The sequence below is a fragment of the Mesitornis unicolor genome, unplaced genomic scaffold (assembly GCF_000695765.1).
Source record: "Mesitornis unicolor isolate BGI_N332 unplaced genomic scaffold, ASM69576v1 scaffold5026, whole genome shotgun sequence".
In the NCBI taxonomy this organism is placed as follows: Eukaryota; Metazoa; Chordata; class Aves; order Mesitornithiformes; family Mesitornithidae; genus Mesitornis; species Mesitornis unicolor.
Window position 1 is genome coordinate 1 of NW_010188780.1, and position 20,133 is coordinate 20,133.

The 20,133-nt window shown below is 43.5% G+C and overlaps 1 protein-coding gene across 1 annotated transcript in view; it reads right to left on the minus strand.

Annotated features, from left to right (window-relative positions):
* Positions 1 to 3,098: 3,098 nt before the first annotated feature.
* Positions 3,099 to 20,133, minus strand: part of GDPD5 (glycerophosphodiester phosphodiesterase domain containing 5) — a gene marked incomplete at its 3' end in the record, with an annotated part of 96,024 nt that continues 78,989 nt past the window's right edge. Inside the window, exons 8-12 of the mRNA XM_010185826.1 lie at positions 11,929 to 12,011; positions 8,352 to 8,502; positions 6,834 to 7,052; positions 5,180 to 5,337; positions 3,099 to 3,246 (exon numbers count right to left, since the gene is read on the minus strand). Of these exons, the coding sequence (XP_010184128.1) occupies positions 3,099 to 3,246; positions 5,180 to 5,337; positions 6,834 to 7,052; positions 8,352 to 8,502; positions 11,929 to 12,011 (759 nt within the window). The remainder of the gene's footprint in view (positions 3,247 to 5,179; positions 5,338 to 6,833; positions 7,053 to 8,351; positions 8,503 to 11,928; positions 12,012 to 20,133) is intronic.

Sequence of the window (20,133 nt, forward strand, 5' to 3'; positions counted from 1 at the left end):
ATAATAATAATAATAATAATAATAATAATCTCATGATGATGCTCAGGAGTCACCTGCCCATGAAAGCCACCAGTGATGCTAAGGAATTTCTCCTATCCCAAACCTCAGCGAGTCCCCAACCAAGAAAAGGTTGCTGACTTCATACCAGATAGATCCATCACAACCACCACCACCATAATTAACACACACAAGTAATGTTTAATTAGAGAAACAGAAAACAAAATGAATAAAGATGAGCTTGTGCAATGGTAGTGTAGTATGGGTAAAACCAGCTGGGAGCCATCCACTCTGCTACTTATGTCTCCCAGCAGAGAACAACTTGTTTTTCTGCTCAGAGAGTCTTTGTTCATCTCAGTTTATCCCATGAAAGTGTACCATAGAATTAGCAGGGCAATGCTTTAATTAGCCAGTGTTTCTAATGGAGAGTTAATCCTTATATTTTCCAGCTTAATTACAGAAGGGTGACATTTAATGTTACACTTGATGCTTCTATGAAAACCAGCAAACACAAAATTTATATTTCCCATTGTCTTGGCAGGAGAGTGCCGTCATAACTATTTTGAATGAAAACTCAAGAGTCTTCTAAGTTAGAACAAAATTGACACATCTAAATTTTTATTTATGCAGTTTATGCAATTATGCAATAGGGTTAGGGTCTAATTTATGCAACTGTTGGTATTCCACAACTGAAGAACTCAAATAGGAGATTTTTCTGCAGGGCAAAAGTTGCATTTCATATGATATACCTCAAGCCATAGATAGACATGAACATAGCTTTCTGGGCAAGCTCCAGCATCTGATTATAGTTATTACTTTTTTTTTAAATTTTGCAGAAACCTCAAAGCTTTAAGTTTTTAATACCAAATCAAAGCTTAATAAGTGATAAAAATGGAATTTCAAGGTGATCAAAAGGAGAAAACTGGATTTTTTCCAAAGGCACACAGCCCACATATACCATTATTGGGATTGTCTGATGAGCAGATGCCTCCTCAGCCCTGCAGAGGAGGGACCATGGGTGAGCAAACATCTATTGCAGTGAGACAACCTGTTGTCCTGCTCCATCCACACCAAGATCTGCTCAGGAATTTGCTATATCTCACCTGCAGTTTTTCTATCTTAGACAGGGTTATTTAAATGAGATTACTTTGGGTTTTTTTTATAAACTTAACCCAAAATAAGTCCCACTCCTGAAATCCCTTCATCAATTCAGTGTAACTGGGCAGAGAGCAACTCAAACACTGGCTCTAAAGAAGACTCCCGAAATCGCAGAGAGAGGTCCCTGCTTTGAGGATATCAAGTTGTGAGCTGAACCCCAGCTCAAGCTTTTCAAAGTTCTCTTCTCTGCTATGTCTGATGGTCTCTTTTCTTACCAGCAGTTTTCCATCAAGAGTAGAGGGGAGAGAGACTGTCACTTTGTCTTTTTTTTTTTTTTTTTCATCTTATTTAACTGAAACTCAAGTTAAATGTATTTTTTGCGATTGCAAATGGCCCCTGAATGAATAAAGCACAGCACAAATTTGCACTGGCGATAAGCCCAATGAAGCCCCTAAGGGCACCAGGCAGCTAAAGCCTGGCAGACACAACCACTTTGCTCCAGCTCCCAAGCCATGTGCCACTTGGTGGAGGGGGCTCAGATGGCAAAGCTGGTTAGATTACGTTGCCCAGACACTTCAATATACAGGAAATAAATGGATTTTTATGCTGCCAGTGATAAAAAAAAAAAAGTGTGCAGTCACAGCAGAGTTGGAAACCCAGCAGATGGGAGAGCCCTTGGAGGAAGGTTCCAAGTATCAGCTGCTTTTTATCGCTGGCAAAGAAGCTTTTGGAGCAAAAAGCTGCCCGTGATGTGAACACAACTCCTGCCAGCTGCAGTGGAGGACAGATGTTTGCAGCAGCAGAGTTCAGATGATGATAATCTCTTCCAGCAACAGATTCAGTCTTTATAAAACCTTTTTCAATTCTCCAGTTTCAATGTGCACCAGTGTGGATTTGCATAATCTGCTTCTACCCCCAGCTAAAGATGCAGATTAACTCATTCGTCCAAAATTCATTTTTTGCTCAGCTTATTCTCCCCTTTCTGAAGCAGACCTGTCAGAGCAGCAGCCCGTGTCCTACCTCTGACAGAACCTGCCATCAGAAAACAGCCCCTCTATCACATGTGCTTACACCTCCAGAGCTAATCTTATTTTGGGAATACTTTGAAGCAACGATTACATTGTTTTCCCTCCACTCCAACATAAATATTTGTTTGTTTCAGGAGCTTTCAGAGATTTTACTGGCTAATATCATACTGACTACGTTTGGTCTCTGGTTGTTTCTTGTCCAGCAACAGGGTAGCCAGAGTTAACACTTGTCCTCATTCAGTATTAAAAATAGGCAAAAAGATAGTTTTCAAGCCTGCCTGAAACAGAAGCCAGGTTTGCTGGTTTACCAGTGTGCCTGCTTCTACTGCAACTTTAACAGCTCTCTACAGCTGCTCAGCTGGGCTGGAAAGGTGTTTTTCCATTGGAGGAAAATGGAAAAATCATGTCACAGAATCACAGAATGTTAGGGATTGGAAGGGACCTCAAAAGATCATCCAGTCCAATTCCCCTACCGGAGCAGGAACACCTAGATGAGGTTACACAGGAAGGCGTCCAGGCGGGTTTTGAATGTCTCCAGTGAAGGAGACTCCACAACCTCTCTGGGCAGCCTGTTCCAGTGCTCTGTCACCCTCACTGAGAAGAAGTTTCTTCTCAAATTTAAGTGGAACCTCCTGTGTTCCAGCTTGTGTCCATTACCCCTTGTCTTATCATTGTTTGTCACCATGTCGGTTAAAGGAGGCATCAAATGCAAACCAAACCTTATATGGGGAGAGATGAGGCCAACTGAAGGAAGGAATTGTGCAAGAGAAGCATTGATCCAGTACCATCTCAGGGCTCAGGCACACAGAGGCAGGGAAAGCCTTCAATCCCAATAGCATATTGAACCTAACCAAACCTTCCTGGAGAAACCCACTAGACATACAGCTGCAACAGTCAATGGCCACCTCTACGCCCCCCTCCACTGCATCCCCTCCTTCCAGAGGTTCACAGCCCCTTCCCAGGCATCGTGCTTACCATTAGCCAGATGGGAAAAGGCACCTTGCGAAGGACATGGGAGCTGTCAGAGGTGACCGACTGGACACCAGCGCACCACAGAATGGAGTAAAGCCAGGGCTCATTCACAGTGTAGAGATTCACACTCAGGTTCGCCATGGCGTAGTCCCTGTCAGGAGAGAGACAGGAGGAGATGTGAGTCCCCCAGCAAACATCAGACCCTCATCTCCAGAAGGAGACCTCTTGCCATCAGCCACTGCTGTAATCACAGCTAGATTTATTGAGTTTTAATTGTACTAAATAGTTTTTTCCAACATGGCACAGTCACTTCATAAGCAACACAAGAACATTGCAATCAAATGGTTTGAACTTGAAAGTTTTCTTCATCTCTTGCATCCTGTCTGACCACAGAGCATCTCAGATACTTTCTCACGAATGATAGACTCAGCTTGTTTTTGTAACAACCGCCTCATCATGTTGATGTAAAATTAACATCTGGCTCAGATGCCTGTAACACTTCGTAGGCAATTTACTTAATTAAAACCTGACAGACTGCATTTCCAACATCCATGTCCTTCTTTTGGGGACAGTCGCAGAGTTATAGCTTCCCGTCTCCTGAGGTTATTTTCCAAAAGCTAAAACTACAAGCTGGGGTACAAGAGCTGTCAGCAGCAAACCGGTCACTGACAGTGGACTCCTTGTACCCATATGATTTGCATAAATTACTCTGTTTCCTTATCTACGAAGCAGAAGCAGCACTAATCTACAGCACAGAGATTAATTCTTGCATTTTAATAACTGCAAAGCACTTAGAGGTGGAAGGCCACTGTACAAGATGTGGACAACTCAAAGTTCACAACATGATCAAACTGCTCCAAAGGCTAAGGGATTCTCAAGGGCAGAGGTGGTTACAATTATTGTGACATCCGGATGGTGAATTTGGGGGGGGATTGAGAGAATCATGTTAAACCAGGGCTGGCTGAGCCTGCTCTGGATCATACTGCAGGACTGCAGCAATGTTTGACCTGGCACCACAAGGCCTTAAGGGTTCAAGCAACATTCAGGTGACAGGTCTGATTTTGGAGACAACTGAGGTGGGATTGATGAGCAATTGGGGCTGATGAGCTGGGATAGATAAGAGATTTGGCATATGGTCCTCTCCATGAGATAGAGCAAATAGGTAGGGGAAAACCAGGCAGGAATTATCCTGCAGGTGAAGCCCAGGCTTGGTTATAAGGGTAAGCAACTAGACCAATTGCTGGCAGCCACATAAGGCACCATTGGACGATGCTAAATTGGACCAAGTTGTCAAATAGCTGCAGGCTCAGCTCTTCCCTACTCCCAGCCCAAATATATGGCAAGACAAATCCCTTGAACATACTTTTCTTCTGTAAACCTGTTTCATTTCTTTTTGGGGGGGAGGGGGGGTGGAAATCAAACTCTAAAATCTAGAAAAACTCTAATAGAGACAATCTGCCCTTTCTGAGAAGGGGACAAAGCTGGGAGCTAACACACTGTTCAAGCAGGAGAGGAAATCCATGCTATGGCAATCTCATTAAAGAGGAGTCTGACCATTCTAAATAGCTGACAAAGGACAGTAATGAAACAGGTGAATTCTCTGCAAAGAGAAATTTCTGCAAGCATACCCAGACTTCAGGCTAATCAAAATTCTGCGGTAGCACCTCTGAAGCAGATGAACAGAAGCAAAGGGCAGCAGCTGAAACAGCACTTGGAGGTACTCAGTGTGAAAAGCCTTCATTTTTTTTTCCAGAGCTTACAGTGTAATCAGAATCAGACAATTCATATATTTGTATTTCAAAAAGGATAACTGTATACTGAATTAGCATGTAGAATTATCAGTCACCTGTCTGCTCCAGAGAACAGCCTGCATTCTGGGTGATGGGTAGGGACAAGATTGCACATCGCAAAGTTTCAGAGCAAGATCATCTGAAAAGACCTCTGTGCAGATAAGACAGCCTGTGACGATCAGAAAAGATGCTGCTGTGCCAGGGATGCACACAGAGCATGAGGTTTGCAAGGATGCACAGAGCTGTGGACCGTGCACACAGGCTATCACACAGCGACCAAATGGAGGACCATACCTGACATCCTCGTTCGTGACCTTGGTGTAACGCAGGTTGAGCTTCACGATGCCCTTCTCTCTCAGGCGCTCTGCGTCCAGCTTCAGGCCTGAAGTTTGCTGGAAACCCGGTGCAATATGTTTGACCAGCTGCCTCTCAGTGTCTGGCAGCCACATCACCTGAAGAGAGGGAGACAGAGAATGGGCTATGGCAAAGAGGTTTCACAAAGCTGATAATGTGAGGCAGTTTACACCAAGCCAGAAGCAAAAAATCACACAAGAGACTGCCTCATTTGTCATACAAATTATCTAGGAGATACAGCCTCCCACATCTCTATTCAAATGCATTTCAGGATTGCCCACAAGCCCAGAGGGCTGTAACACACAAAATCTTACCAGCCAAAAGGGCCGAGACACAAAGGGATCAGGCCAAGGGCTCAAGAGAAGAGACATGGTGTATCCTTGAAAACCTCTCCTTCCTGCTCACTTGAGGGCACAGAGAACTTAAGGACACGAGGCTGAATTGACAGTGCAGACATACAAGAGAAGTCTCCTGTGATCCCATAGCTAAGACTGGTTTTATTCACTCTCTTATCAGGGCTATCTCTACTCCAGCCCAGCATGAGGTTTTCCCTAAGTTCATACCGTGCTTTGAAAGCATGTCAAATTAACATTCTTAGCTGCCAGATGTAAAGTGGATGCAGGAATCAAACTGGGCAGTTTTATGGCTTGTGTCATGCAGAGGCTGGGCCCAACCAGATGATCTCAGCAGTGCCACTGGCATGTTTAGTAACTCAATGGCACTCATCTACCAAAGTATCAGAGCAGCACAGATGCAGCCATATGCATTTTCCATATGGAACCATACAACCTAGGTGAGAAATATCACTTCGCAACCCCACATCTATGTTTTGACTCTTTTTCCTGCTCTCCACCCCAGTATCCAAGAAGATGGCATGGTCCTCCTTCAGATCTAGCCAAGCCAGCAGAGGCTTGTGGATAACGCTGTCACTGCAGGCACACAGTTAGAAATTTGGTGGCAGTGTCAGTCATTAGGAAGAGAGCTGGAAGTTAAAAATAGCTCCACTCCTTCCTGGACCCATCACTGCACAAGTCACTGCTGAAGTTGTTTGTGCATGCAGAGGCACCCAGCTGGTACAGATGAAGTATCCGAGCTGTGCGTGATGTAGTCATTCCACTGCCCAGCCTCACTATGGTACTTTCAACCAGCCTGTATTCAAGGGAGAGCACAGGATGAGTGAAAGGACTTGATTTCCTTCTCAAGACAGGTAATGAAGAGAGAGTTTCCAAGGGAAATCCAGAGTCTCCAAGTCTGGATGCCCTTCTGACACATGGGAAGTAGTGCTCTTCCTCCAGAAGAGATGGTTGCATCGGAGGAAGCTCCTGATGGGCTAGGTGAAGACCCAGACCTCGTGGTCAGAGCAGTCACAGCTAACAAGGCTGGTTGGACTCTGACTGAGACAGCACATAATCACTTTCCTCCATCTAGCAGCTGTACAACCATGACTACAGTCCAGGATGCTATCAGCATGACTTCTTGGCATGAAACGTCATTTCAAATCAAGTGTTCTAATGGATCAAATGAGATACTTAAGGATTCAGGAAATCCATAAAGAGGGCAATTTTGGAAACGTCATAAACCCCACAGAACTCACAGCCTGTTGCCGAATTCTTGATGCCAGGATGGTTTCCAGGGTGATGTTGATGTAAGTGCTGTAGTAGGGATGAGCTGATGGCAGGTCCTGGAAGTTCAGGATGAGAGATGTGTTGTCCTTGATCACCTCTAACATATCTGCAAGCTTGCAGACTGACTGGTTGGCAGCTTCCAAGTAGTCAGACCTTGAGAGAGATCCAGCTGTCCAGAAAGGGTCATTCTGAAAGCAAAGCACATCCCAGCATTAGTGTCACAAAGCCCAGACTCCTCCAATACAGGTGAAGACACTTTTATGCCTCACCTTGGCAGCAGTGGAAAATGCTGACAGCTGCACCTGATGACTACCTTGCAGCTTGCTGAAGCTCTGTGCTTCAGTTTCCCTATCCAGGGGGACATCACAGATCCTTACTGAAAGCAAGGTATACTAGGCAAGCCATCTCATTTCCAGGAGAAGATCAGAGCTAGAGGGCAGTAATATAATTTTCCAAGGTAATAAACTAAAACTGTACTTTCACACACTATATACCTGATCACCAAGGATTCAAAAATAAAAAGTATCAGCTATTATATAACTAAGAGCGATTGCAGAGGAGCTATGGACTGTTGGAAGAGATGGGTTCCTGCCTTAAGGACATTTGGGAATGACTGCTTCAAAGTACATCCCAAAAAGCAGCCTTCTGGATGCTGTCTTAGCCTTTCTTATCTGGCAAGCAGCAGTTCCCCTACATTCCCACTCCCACATCTGCAGGTCAAGGTTCTGTGCAGCAGCACATAATACATAGACATCCCCACCACACCAGCTCAGGTCAGAACAGCAATGAAGCTATGATGGTTTCAGGCTTCTACCAAGTGAGCAATCAGAGAGCTTCAAGCAGGCATGTGAAAGGGGTACCTGAGCTCACATCATTGCAGCAATGCCTCAGCAAGCCTGAGGGCTGCAGCTGAGTGCACTCAGTGCTGAGCGTGCCTGAGTGCTGCAGCTCTCCTTCCAGACCACAGCTAAGGCTCTCCAAGAAGGTCATAGCTACAGGCTGGAGAGCAGCCTGGCAAAGAGAAATCCCACCTGCAACCTGACTATATGTCAAAGGATGGGTCAAGCCCATCCCACAGCAATTCCTTCCACCCTGGACTTTGAAGTCTGAATTTCTTGCATTTCCTTTGTAAAGACAATTGTCCCCAAAAGTAAATAAAATAAAATGCAACAGCATAAAATATGCTGCCTTTTCTGTTCTCTTTATAACCACGTTTGCCCTCCTAGAGATCTTGAAGTTCTTTGTGGTGTCAACCAGGCATTAAGACCCCTTCATCCAGGCGGTGCTCTGCTAAACTTAGACTTGGTCTAAAAGATACACTAAGTTTAGCAGAGGACAGAACTAAATGTGGTTCCTAGATTCTTGGTCTAGCTGTACTTCAGACCACTATACCAAGCAGATGGATCTACACCTCTCAACCTCAAAAGGTTTAGGCATGAGGTTCTGAGCCCATGGCTCCAGAACATCCTCTCGATGGCCATACACACCTGTAGGAACCACTCTCCAGCATTAAGCTTTTCCAGGTCAGTCCAGTTGAACATGGAGGAGTGCTCGTAGGCCCGCTCTGGGAACACTTCTTCCACATTGGTTGTTCTCCTGAGTGTCTTGTCATGCATCAGAAATGGAACTCCATCATAGCTGCAGAGACAGTCAGAAGCCCCATTACAGGTGGAGATGCACAACCACATACACAGTACTAGCAAAATGTCCTGTTCTCACTCCAGTCTCCCTCATGGCCTCACATCAAAGTCATTGTGAAGATATCAACCAGCTTAACACACCCCCTACATCCTCAAGACCAGTTGAAATGAGATGCACTCTGAGGAAGAGGTCTCTTAGATACCTGCTAGATGTTTGCAGTTATTGAAATGCTGACATAATAAACCTTATCCATCCCCCTCTCCCTCCTCCCAATTATCCTCTCCAAATTTCTAAAGCGTCAAACTCAGGTAGCTTGGACAAGAACACCCATCCTGAATGCTCATGCTAACACCAAAGCCTTCTGTAGTGTCTGTAGCTCCCAATAATGTCAGAGATTGTCCATACTCTGTATGCACAGACACACACAGACTATTCTCAAATTGTTAATAGTAGATGATGAGTAAGATTTTCAAAGGTTTGCAGACTATACAGAAACTTAATGTTCATGGACTTTCAGCAAAATGCAAGGGCACTAAGCTATAAAAATTGCTCTGAAATTGCCTTTTCGAATTGAAAACTGGTTTCAGGGAACAGTCACGCTCACATGAGTTGTTAATTTTGTGCATCTTAAAGAAAACCCACCTCTCAGATGGAATTAAATAGCCAAATGCATGCCATGTTTTTAAGCCACCTAGATATTACAGAACAATGGTTCTGGGAAACCCAAAAGGCTTTTTAAACTTTCTTCTAGCCCAATTTTCTGTGACTGGATCAGCAGTCATACCACACAGGGCAGTGACTGTTTCTACCAAGGGCAGGGGAACAGTTGACCACACTCAGCTATCAAGATAAACCCAGCACAGCCAGCCTGATTATAATGACATTTTCCAAATCAAAAAACCCACCTTCATAATAGGAGACTCAAAAAGTCTGGACAGGAGACAGGGTTAAAATACAAACCCCATTTGAATTAGGAGACAACCCAAAGCATTCACCCTCAGAGGCAGCGGGAGAACAAAAGCCAATTTTAGATGATGGAGCAAACGCTGCCTCAGCTTTACCATTGCCTGCAGAAGTCCCTTATCAAAGGTCACTGGCACCTTTATTTGTTATTTCTAGCGTGCACTGTGCCAACTACTTCCCAACCCAAACCAACATGCTGACACAGCAGCACCATGCTCAGCAGCACACCAGACTGCTGCAATCAGAAGGGTTTTTAATAAATACAAATTAAAAAAAACCAAACGCTATACGATTGCAGAATTAAGAGCATGGAGTATTTAAGGGAGATAGGAGCAGAGCATCATCAGATACTGCTAAGTCTTAACCACAATGCAGAAATCCTATGGGGCACTTAACATTTACTCCCTCTCGTGTAATTCCTTCCCTTACGGAGTCACTCAGCACTACCCAAGGCTAACCACAATGTATTAGCAGGCGCAGGTTGGAAAAAAGAATTCAGATACAGAAAGCAGAACTTTAGGAGAAGAGGTGTGGGAGAAGATAGAAAATGAGAGAGAAACACATACTGATACTACACTCCTGCCACTTGAAGCAAAGTTGGCTTCATAACCGGGGCCACCCAGTCTGTGGTGTGTATCGGGTAGCAAGCAGGATGTGATAGGTCCGAGTATGTTCAAGCAGCCCACCCATGGATGATATGTGCCCAGAGGAACATGGAGACATCCTAGGAGGGACAACCTGGGGACATCCCAAGTGGTGTGGATGCATCAAGTCACACGCAAAGAACATCTTTCAAAGGTATAAGGACAGCAGTGGTAACACAGACCCTTCTCAAAATTGCTACCAGCTGTATTGATAGCCCACTTTTTGGCCTGAAAGTTACTGGAATCCTCTTTTTACAAAGAAACTTGGGTCTCCTAAAGAGGGCCTCAGACAACTGGGCATTGTTTAAGCTACGAGATTCTTGGAGTGCTCCTCTGGAATGGCTGATGGTTGGCGACAAGGGAAGTTCAGAGTTTTTCCAGCTCTTCTCCTCCCAAAAGACCACCTTTCCTCTTGGCCAGGGAAGCAACCAATTCAGCCACTGCATGAGCCAAGTGCTTATTTGCAAGTGTGGACAGCCAAGTTGTTGTCCCTTCATAACAGTAAATGAACTGATTCTTGAAAGAAGAATTGTATTGCAAACATCCCAATTAATCTTTCAACCTTCTGTGATGGCATTCCACTCCCTAGGAGGGAAGAAATTCCTTTAGTTTTTGTATCATTTGCTTTCATGTAATTATACAAAATAATAATTAAAAAAGCACCCTAATGGTTAAACTTCAGGAGCCCATCTTCCACCAGGCAAAAATATCTTTTTATCAACACCAACCTCCAAAGCAGACAGGGAAAATGAAAATTTCAGCTTTGAGTCTTATTTGTATTTATAACTGAAACTGAGACAGACTGAGGGATCACCAAGATAAGGCATTACTGTTCCTTTCATGATAGTTCTGCCTTCTTGCACATCTACATAATACATGCAAAAGCACTATTCAAAAAAGGAATAAGAATATTAAAGAATTATCAAGCTCCTGAAACAAAGCATGGCTCTTGAAATAACCCTCTCTAAATTGGCCTTGTCAATACAGCTCCACATCTGCCTGCAAGGAATGACTTTTTGACAGTCAACAGTATCATTAGTTCCTTCTTCACCCAGCATTAGTGACATGCAAGGCAGGGAAGAAATTGCTTACTCCTGGGCTGCTAAACTCTAGTGACAGTTTTCCAAGGCTGGTAAAAACCCTTCTGAAGACTTGCAGTGCAATCAAGTCAGTTTGAGATCTCTGCTCTCTCTGCACCAGAAGCATCCCAGCAAAAGTAATATTTAAGCTGTTCTGTCTCTTCCCAAAACCTGCTGACTTCAAGTCAGGCTAGAAACCAGCTACTGCGCTTCACTGCAATAAAGGAATCTCTACAATAAACTACAGTCTTTCTGCAAAGGAATATTCATTTCATGACAGAGTTATCCAGGTTCCCCCACCTGGACAACTTCACATTTAATCATCATCAAGGAAAAAATTCTTCACTCTGCGGGTGGTGAGACACTGGCACAGGTTGCCCAGGGAAGCTGTGGATGCCCCCTCCCTGGCAGTGTTCAAGGCCAGGTTGGATGGGGCTTTGAGCAGCCTGGGCTGGTGGGAGGTGTCCCTGCCCATGGCAGGGGTTGGACTGGATGAGCTTTGAGGTCGCTTTCAACCCAAAACACTCTGTTATTCTATGTTCATCTCAGTGCAACAGTCAGTAGCACCTGTGCATTACAAATGCAGACAGCTAGGAGTTATTGATGTGTTCACCATGAGAGTCCTTTTCAATGGGAAAAAACCAGTAACGACCAGACACACAAAAGATAGAAAAGAACCACCAGAACGGTTTGGGCCATCCACAGAGAGTCTCAGACCTACCAGCACACTGGCTTACCTCAGTATAACGTCAGCTTGGACTCCATACATCTTCTGCTCCACTGCCTTCTGGAAGGACATCAGAGTGTTTTCTGGTGCCAGCTATGGGAAAAAAAAGAGCAATGAGAGATTAGTAGTAAGCAGAAATGTTTAGAAAGCAGTGTCAGCAAGGATGCTGGTTAGAGATATTAGGAAGCCAAAGAAATCTTGTTTTGCAGATTACACACTGGCCAGTCACACTGCTGTAACCAGTGTCCATCAGGTAGAATTGCATCTCACTGAAGCCGGAAAATAGCCAATGCATTTGACACCACCAAAGGTTCTTTTACACACAGGATAGAGTTCAACACAGAGTTATGGTGACCTGCAATACCAGAAACGTGACTAACTCAAGGTCTGATGCAAAAATTAGTGTATGAGCCATTTGCTTACCATTGCATTCCTCCAAATAGTGGATTGCTGAAGATCGCCAGAAAGCAATTGTTAATGTGATGCCAATTTTATATCCACAAGTTATATATAGAGATACCTGCACCACCTTAACAGTTCTTCATTCACATAATTTTCCAAGCAAACAGTTATTACAATGCCATTAGAGAAAGAAGAAAGCCCATAAAAGAGAGTATTATCTCTACCAGGGAGAAAATTAGACCACCGGTTCTGTAGCACACATTTTATTTCCACATCTACTCATTCAGTAACATCATCCATTACTCAGCCTAAAAATCAGTTTATTTTCTCTATAGCAAATGCTCGAGTTAGTTCTAAAAACAATTTTTTTTTAAATAGCCTTAAGCTGGCAAGTTTTCCACACTTGAGCGCATAAAAATAAAGCTATTTTAATTATTTTTTTCCAATTTTGCTTTTAGGTTTAGAGCACCTGTAAAATCTTGTTTTTCCATTCATCTCTGCCACCACCAGGATCAGTAAGCTTCCATCAAGACACAATGAGCATTCACAACCCATGACTTTCAGGAATTACTCAAGGCTTAGAAAGAGGGATAACTGAAAACAAAGACCTAAATGCACCACACAAGCAACAATAAATACAAAAAACTGCTTGAGAGTTTAAAGTGCCTCTGAGAATGTTTTCTTATTAGCTTATCACCTTACATGCTCAGGTCAGCAAACCTTTGGGGTAAAATAATCAGACCAAATGTCAACAACGCAACCGTCACACAGCTCCCATATCGCTCTATTGAATTCCTCTGGCTCACGCCATGCATCAATGCTAGCTCATTTTTCTGTTTGTTCAAAGGCAACACAGAGGCGCGTTATTTTCCTAAAAAAAGCTTCCAATCAAAGCCTGACTTGTCTAGGAGAAGACAGAGGCAACGCCCCCATCACACCCTCTTGCACAGCCCAACGCCGGGTCATGCAAGGTCGAGCTGAAAAAACTTTTTGCAATATATTCACAATGCCCAGATCTGTCAGCAGGGAGCAGCAGCCACATAAAGATCCCACCCAGGCAGACCTGCTCCATCTCCTTGGGTTGCTTGCAGCATCTTGGGTTTCCCCGCCTCAAGTAGCTCAGGTTTCCTCAGGATAACACTGCAAGGTGATCCTCTCTGTACAGAGTAATGCTCAATATTTGCTTTTGTAGACTGCAGTAATGACAAGGAAATAAAATAGGTAGCCTTCAAACTGGAGACAGCTGAGCTAGAGAAACTGAAGGGCAACGCAAGACCACCAGCCTAAGTCAGGAAGGGTTGCTGGGTAGATGCAATGCAAGTCCCAGCTCACGATGTGACACCACATCAAGCAGCAATTGAACCCATGCCCCTATAAGCAGTCTCACCAGGGATGTGGACATACAAGGAATAGAAAAAAAAAAAGCAAATTATGTTAAGTGGTAAATCACCTCTCAGGTTAAGAGAGAATTGAAAGAGCAGGTTGGACTACCACCACTAAGCAATCAGTGTAAAACCCAACAAAAAAGGTAGGACAACACTGCTGTTACCCACTTACACAAAGAAGAGCTCATATTGCATGAATCAGGGCTAATGAAGGGAAACAAGCATGACTGTAACAGTATTCCACCTCTGTAGAGGTGGACCAATGTGACCAAGGTCTTCTCACATCTTACCTGTATACCAAACTCTGGCACAGCAGAGTCCTGACCTGGAGAGGACACAGGCTCATGCTGTTTGATAATAAGAAAAAAAACATTTCTTGCTTCTTTTCAGTGTATTGTGGTTTCTCAGGGCCAGGGTCAAGCCTCACTTGGACACCAGCTCTCCTGAGATGCAGTAGGTTTGAGATGCAGAGGAAATCTTAACTTTAGGTTAAGGAGCAGGAGTCCCAGCCTCCACTGCTGGAGATGCTCAAAGGAAACATGGAGCCAAACATGAGATCTGAGGTGGCAAGAGCCTTCATCAGCTGGACTGGGGAAAAGCAAGTTTAAACAGAGCAGAGACTGCACGCAGAGATGATAAATGAAAGCCAAATAGGAAAACAGCCTTTTGAGGATGGAATTTCTGTTTGCCAGACTGGACAACTTTGGCCATGTACAGCTAGTAATGATGTTCATGCATCTTAGGGGCAATGCTAAAATACAGGTTGCAGTGAGTCAAAAACTGAGATTTTCTTTGCGTTTTAAAACCCAGCTCACTGTGAATGTACCATCTTCAGCTCTCAGACACCACTGAGCTTGTCTCTCCATGGAGTTAATCTCAGCTCTAGGAGTGGAATAGCCCACCCCTGCTTTATCTATAGCTGCTACAGAACCTGCAGATCATGCTTCACCCTTCAAGAAGGGCAAAACTTAACTGACTTCTGCCAGGGCTGTGTGTAGCTGCTCAGATAAAAAGCACATCCATTCCTTTCCCAGGAACTTGATCCCAAACACAAGTTAAATAAATGTACAAAACTCTGGCCAGATCTGTGTTGAAAAACTGCAGCTGTGCAGAGGAAGCAGCATTATAAAACTGTTTTAAGGACAGGCTATCACTTAAGGTCCGACAATCCAAATACACACATAGGAACTATAATGTCATCCTCATCACACCACCTCTAGAAGAGAAGAGCATCCTCTTGAAGAGCATCACAGATGGATGAACATCTCTGGCTACTCTGAATCAGCGAACAGCATGGACGTCAGCAGAAGCACTCTCTGTAACATCATGCCCCATGATTACGTGTGCTGGGTAGTCTCAATAACACCACAACGCTATTACTTGACAGCCCAGCTCCCTGCATGTCAGAGGCTTTCGAAAAGTAGATTATAAGCCTTCCAGGCAAAAACATCATCTTATGGTTAGCATGTAAGGTAAGCTCCTAACCTGGCCAGAGCCAGTCACCCTGATATAAATAACTGCATCTCCAAATAAGTCCATCATCAATGCACAAAGCTGCCCTCCTCAGTTTCTAAACACCTCAGTCGATCCTAGCCTTGAGGGAACTGAGCAATGACATTACCCAATAAAGGTCAACCAGAAATCCTGGAAAGCAGATTTAACCCTGTCCCCTAAAATCAGATGCTGCCTATTCCTGGAGGTACCCCTGGCACCACTGTGGAGGCAGGATTAATCTGCATCAGGAGTCCACATCCCTTACAATGCGACGTTTTCATGAGAAGGGAGAATCCAAGTAACAGATATTTCCATTGTCCAAGCCTGTCTCTGTCTCCCTCCAAGAGAGTGAGCTGAAGACTAAATTCAACATGTTTTGAGCAGAGATGCAGCCAAGTGGGGCAGTTGCTGGTACAGAAATTACTTGCTGCGTTCAGTGCTAATTTTTTTATTTTTTAAAAAAGGTTTTACAGCAAAACTGCAATAACCAGATAAGTGCATAATCTTTCTGCTTGTATCTCTCTCTGGCTCCTTCCAGCTTCTTTGAAGGGTTTTCCTCCTTGATACAATACATTCAAGCATGTTATGTCTAAAACCCAAATCCAGGTTTGCAGTGGTCCAGTGCAAATGGACACAGTTTCTTAAGAAACCAGTGCTGAAGCAAAGAAAGCCCTGGGGTGCAAAGCAATGATTTCACTTCAAAATCTGTGTCCTATATAAACCATGCCAACATCTACCAAAAGCCACAGACAGGCCTTGTGCAGGGTTTCTAGAAACTGTTCCTTCTATTCATGCTTGGTTTGATAGGCTCATACCTTGCAAACATTCAGGCTACTGTTAATTTCTTCCTGCTACAGAGATACAGCAAGTAATTTCTAGAAAATTACCCACAGATGAACTAATTTTGACTATTTTTTGTGCTCAGAGATCAATTGCAAGTGCTTCCAAATGGAGTCAAGATCTTTAGATCTTCCTTAATGAAGATTATGAAAGCGTGCTTAGTTAAAGCAGGGTAGCCTTGCTATAGCTTGACATCACTACACTGTATTTTTCTTCTAATTAGCCACCTTGTCAGGCCTTTAAAAAAAAATTAAAAATCACTGCATCATTTGTATGTTGAAGAGGTTAACAAAAGGTTGCACAGAAGAATCAAATTTGTTCCGAAGTGTAACCACAGCCACCGCACACCTCTGGCACTGTGTGTTGAGCTGTACTGAAGGACTTGACCTCTGCTTCATCAGCAAGCTTTAAGAATATTTTTGGAAACCTGAGCATAATTTAATTTTTTTTTTTTTCCCCTCCCTTATCTCTCCTTTCCAGTATCTGTCTCCTTGTGAGCCAATAATTGGACTAAAACCACAAAGCATGATTAGGGTGATACCTGAAAAACTGTATTATCCTTCCTGTAAAAGGATGCACTTTGGAAGTATGAGACTTAGTGTGGGATCTGTCAGTACATTGATATCAGCACTGATGTCCCATCATGCCAGGTCACCATGAGGCAGTCATGATACTGTTTAAAAAAGAAAATAAAGTGTATCTTTAATCCCAAGGGATTCTAGGTATTTGAGAAAGCATCCATATCCAGCACTTCTGGAAACAGCTCAGCTGGACTGAAAGGAAGAGAAGAAACATAAAACAAATAAACAGAAGTATTGCCTTAGACAACAGGATAAACCCATAAGCAAAAAGCCATTATAAATTTAATAACTAGATACAGGAATTGAGACCTCATTATTGTTATACTGCACAAAAAAAAAAATCTGAAGTTTGATTTAATGAAAGACTACCTAACCTTACACATTTATTTCAATGTCCTTCCTCCAGGTCTGATAGAAGATGTTAATTGTGATTATTTGTTACTTTCAATCGGACCAGCAGATAGGTTAACTGGCCATATTTTAATAGGTGAATGTGCATAAGGTATACAGCAAATGAAACACTACTTGATTTCAGCAGCACAAGCAGTAAAAACCAAAGCACTTCAGAGTCCTTAAAAAACAAAGCCAGCCCAAATAGGTGGTGGTAAAGTTTTGGTACCCAAGATAAGACGAAATAACCTTCAAAACCACCAAGAAAACAAAAGCCTCTAAACAACAGAAATAAATCACCAGTTATTCTTCATTAGCTGAAAGGTCCTCAATAAGCCACAATCCCAACCAGAAGCCTTCTTACTATTGATAGTTGGCACTACTAGATGACAAAACAGCATCTCTGTGAGAACACCAATATATTGGAGGCTTCATCTCCAGGTATCAAAAAAAACCAAAAACACAACACAAAGAAACCCTCCAAAACCACAACACACTCTCCTCCACACATGCAATAACCCAACAAGCAAATCCTAAGTGCAACTAAATGCTGGCTGCCCACCAAGGGACTTCGTCCCAGTAATGGGTACTTTTCCATTCTGGAGTTGTGCAAAACCAATGAATCAGTGGCGCCAAAAAACGCTTTGCCAGCACAGTGCTTGCGCTCAGCAAGAAGGACATTGAGTGCCATGCAGGACGGAGCTCAACAGCATGAGCACCACATGCTCTGTGGCACGCAGACAGCGGTTTCAGCACAGCCTCTCTGTGTTGTTGAGACATGTCGAAAAACAGCTGTAAGGGTGGTTTGCCAACAGCATTTATTTCAATGCTATTTGTAGCCTCCAGCTCTGAAATCAAGAGCTGTTCTTGCCTCTGACATGCTTGGATGGTTTCCACAGGCTTATCCTGACTTTTTTTTTCTTTTTATACCAACCAGTAACTTTTTGGTCCCAGTAATGGGTGGCGAGTTTCTAGGCTTCATGAAGTTTCTTAGAAAGACAAATATAGCTCTTGCTCAGATAAGCCCTTGCTATTATTAAGTCCTGTGGGTGATTTATCTACAATTTGAGGTCAAGGATCATCATGAAAAGCCTATTTTATTTTTTTAATAATGAATGTATATTGAGGAGTAACAGCCTAAAAACAAGTAGGATTCAATATTACGGACAGAACCTTCTTCAGATCTCAAACTCAAAGACAACTTGCCTCAACCTGAAGCACCATGTGAGGGAAGACATTTGGGAAAATACTTTAAAGGTGTGAATGGCAGTAGAATTTGGTGTACTACTGGATTCCTCACTTCCATCTCAGATTTGGAGTGTCAGACAATTTTTCTACCCATCAGGACAAGACCCTTTCAAACCAGCAGACATCAAGTGAAGGCTGGAGCCCTGAACTCCCAGTACATTGCTGCCACAGCCCTGATGCTCTCCTGATGGGAGTCCAGAGGACAGAAACAGATCTGGAGGCTGAATAATTTATTTTAAAAGAGCTTTTGAAGAGAAACCAATTGATTAACTAAATGCCTGCCAAGAGAAAGGTTTTCAGGTAGCACCCTGATGGGAATGGACACTTAGTATAGCAGTAAGTGGGCATGACTGGATGACATTTAGGTGAGGGAGGGTAGAAGGAGTCATGCAAAAGAGCCTTTCCAGCAGTGAATTAAAACACATGGGGGACAGGATGACATTAAAGGGACATTGTTTGGAGGAGCACTACCATACATACAAATAGTCACAGTGTGGAGAACCAGTAGCTCTCCTGTACTGCAAAACTCACTCGTCATCTAGGTACAGATGCCAGGATGGCTGCTGATTTTCTCTTGATACTTCAAATGCAAGAAATTTTTCCCTCCTCCAGTGTTTCAAGACAAGTTATGTGAGCCATACAGCCCCTGTTCCTCACTTTTTTCCTCCACAGAACAAGAGCAGTTGAGTCATGCTCACAGAGATGCTATAAATGCTGCTTTTAAAAATCCTAAAGCGACAAGAGATGCAAGGTGCATGCATGCATGGAGGACTCTGGAGCACAAAGGAGGATTGCTGTCCCTGTATGAGGAGCAGGCTGCATGCACTGATGGATCCATGTGCCAAGTACTGCATCCCTCAGGAAGTGCATACATCTACAGCTTTTTTGGGAAACAATTCATTCCGCCCCTTTTCGCCTCATGTACCATATGACACATCCCCAGCAAATCCTTTATTTCAGGACAAGAGTCTTCAGCCATCCCATAGATCTCCTTCATTGGCTTTTGTCAGAAGACAAATCAGTTATATTTGTGCCTTTCTAGTACAGGAGTGTTGAACATGCAAATGCAATATTATGGACCCAGCCCTGCCAGACCAGCAAAACAATCAGTTACCAGGCTCTGTAAGAGAGTGTGTTTGTCTGCACAGCAAATCACATTTGTCTTGCTTCTGGAGATTTGAAGGCAAATATTGTTTATATCAGCCCCACTCCCACTAGAGCTGGTTTCACCTCAGGTCTCAAAACTCTCAGGCTCCGCAGGCTTTTGATCCTGATATTGCCCAAGGGAAGAAGTCTGTGTCATACAGCCCCATCTCTAGACTCTTCTCTGGGCTATTTCCTCCTCTACAGCTGCACTTGGCCATTTCTCCAAACTAAATCTACATACAGTAGAACTCAGTAGTAAAAGCTTAGCAAGCAGCCCTGTGAAACAAGACCCTATTAGCAAAAATACCTTCTGGTAAGGTTTTAAAATCATAAGTTTACAAGTTGATAGGACCCAGTACAACCTGAGGACTTGAACTGTAGGTAGAGCTCTTCAACCTCAAGGTGGAATTTGACATAGTAAAAAGCTGGGCATGGATGGAAGTACAGAAGGAAGCTTTGACCACCTCTCCCTGGTCCCTCATCTTTCTTATCCCATCTCAGCTTTGCTATTCAAGGCCACAGTTGGACATTCACCATACATAAAGGCAAACCAGTTGGATAAAATCTACTGCCAACACATCATGGGACATACAAACTACTGCTTGGAGGTTGAAACAAGGCTTGCTAGTCTCTGATCTTGTTTCTTGTGGGCTTCAGAGAAAACCATCTGCTGTTAACATCCAGCTCTGCATATTAGGGAGTGGTGAAGGAGGGCATGCACCCTGCTGA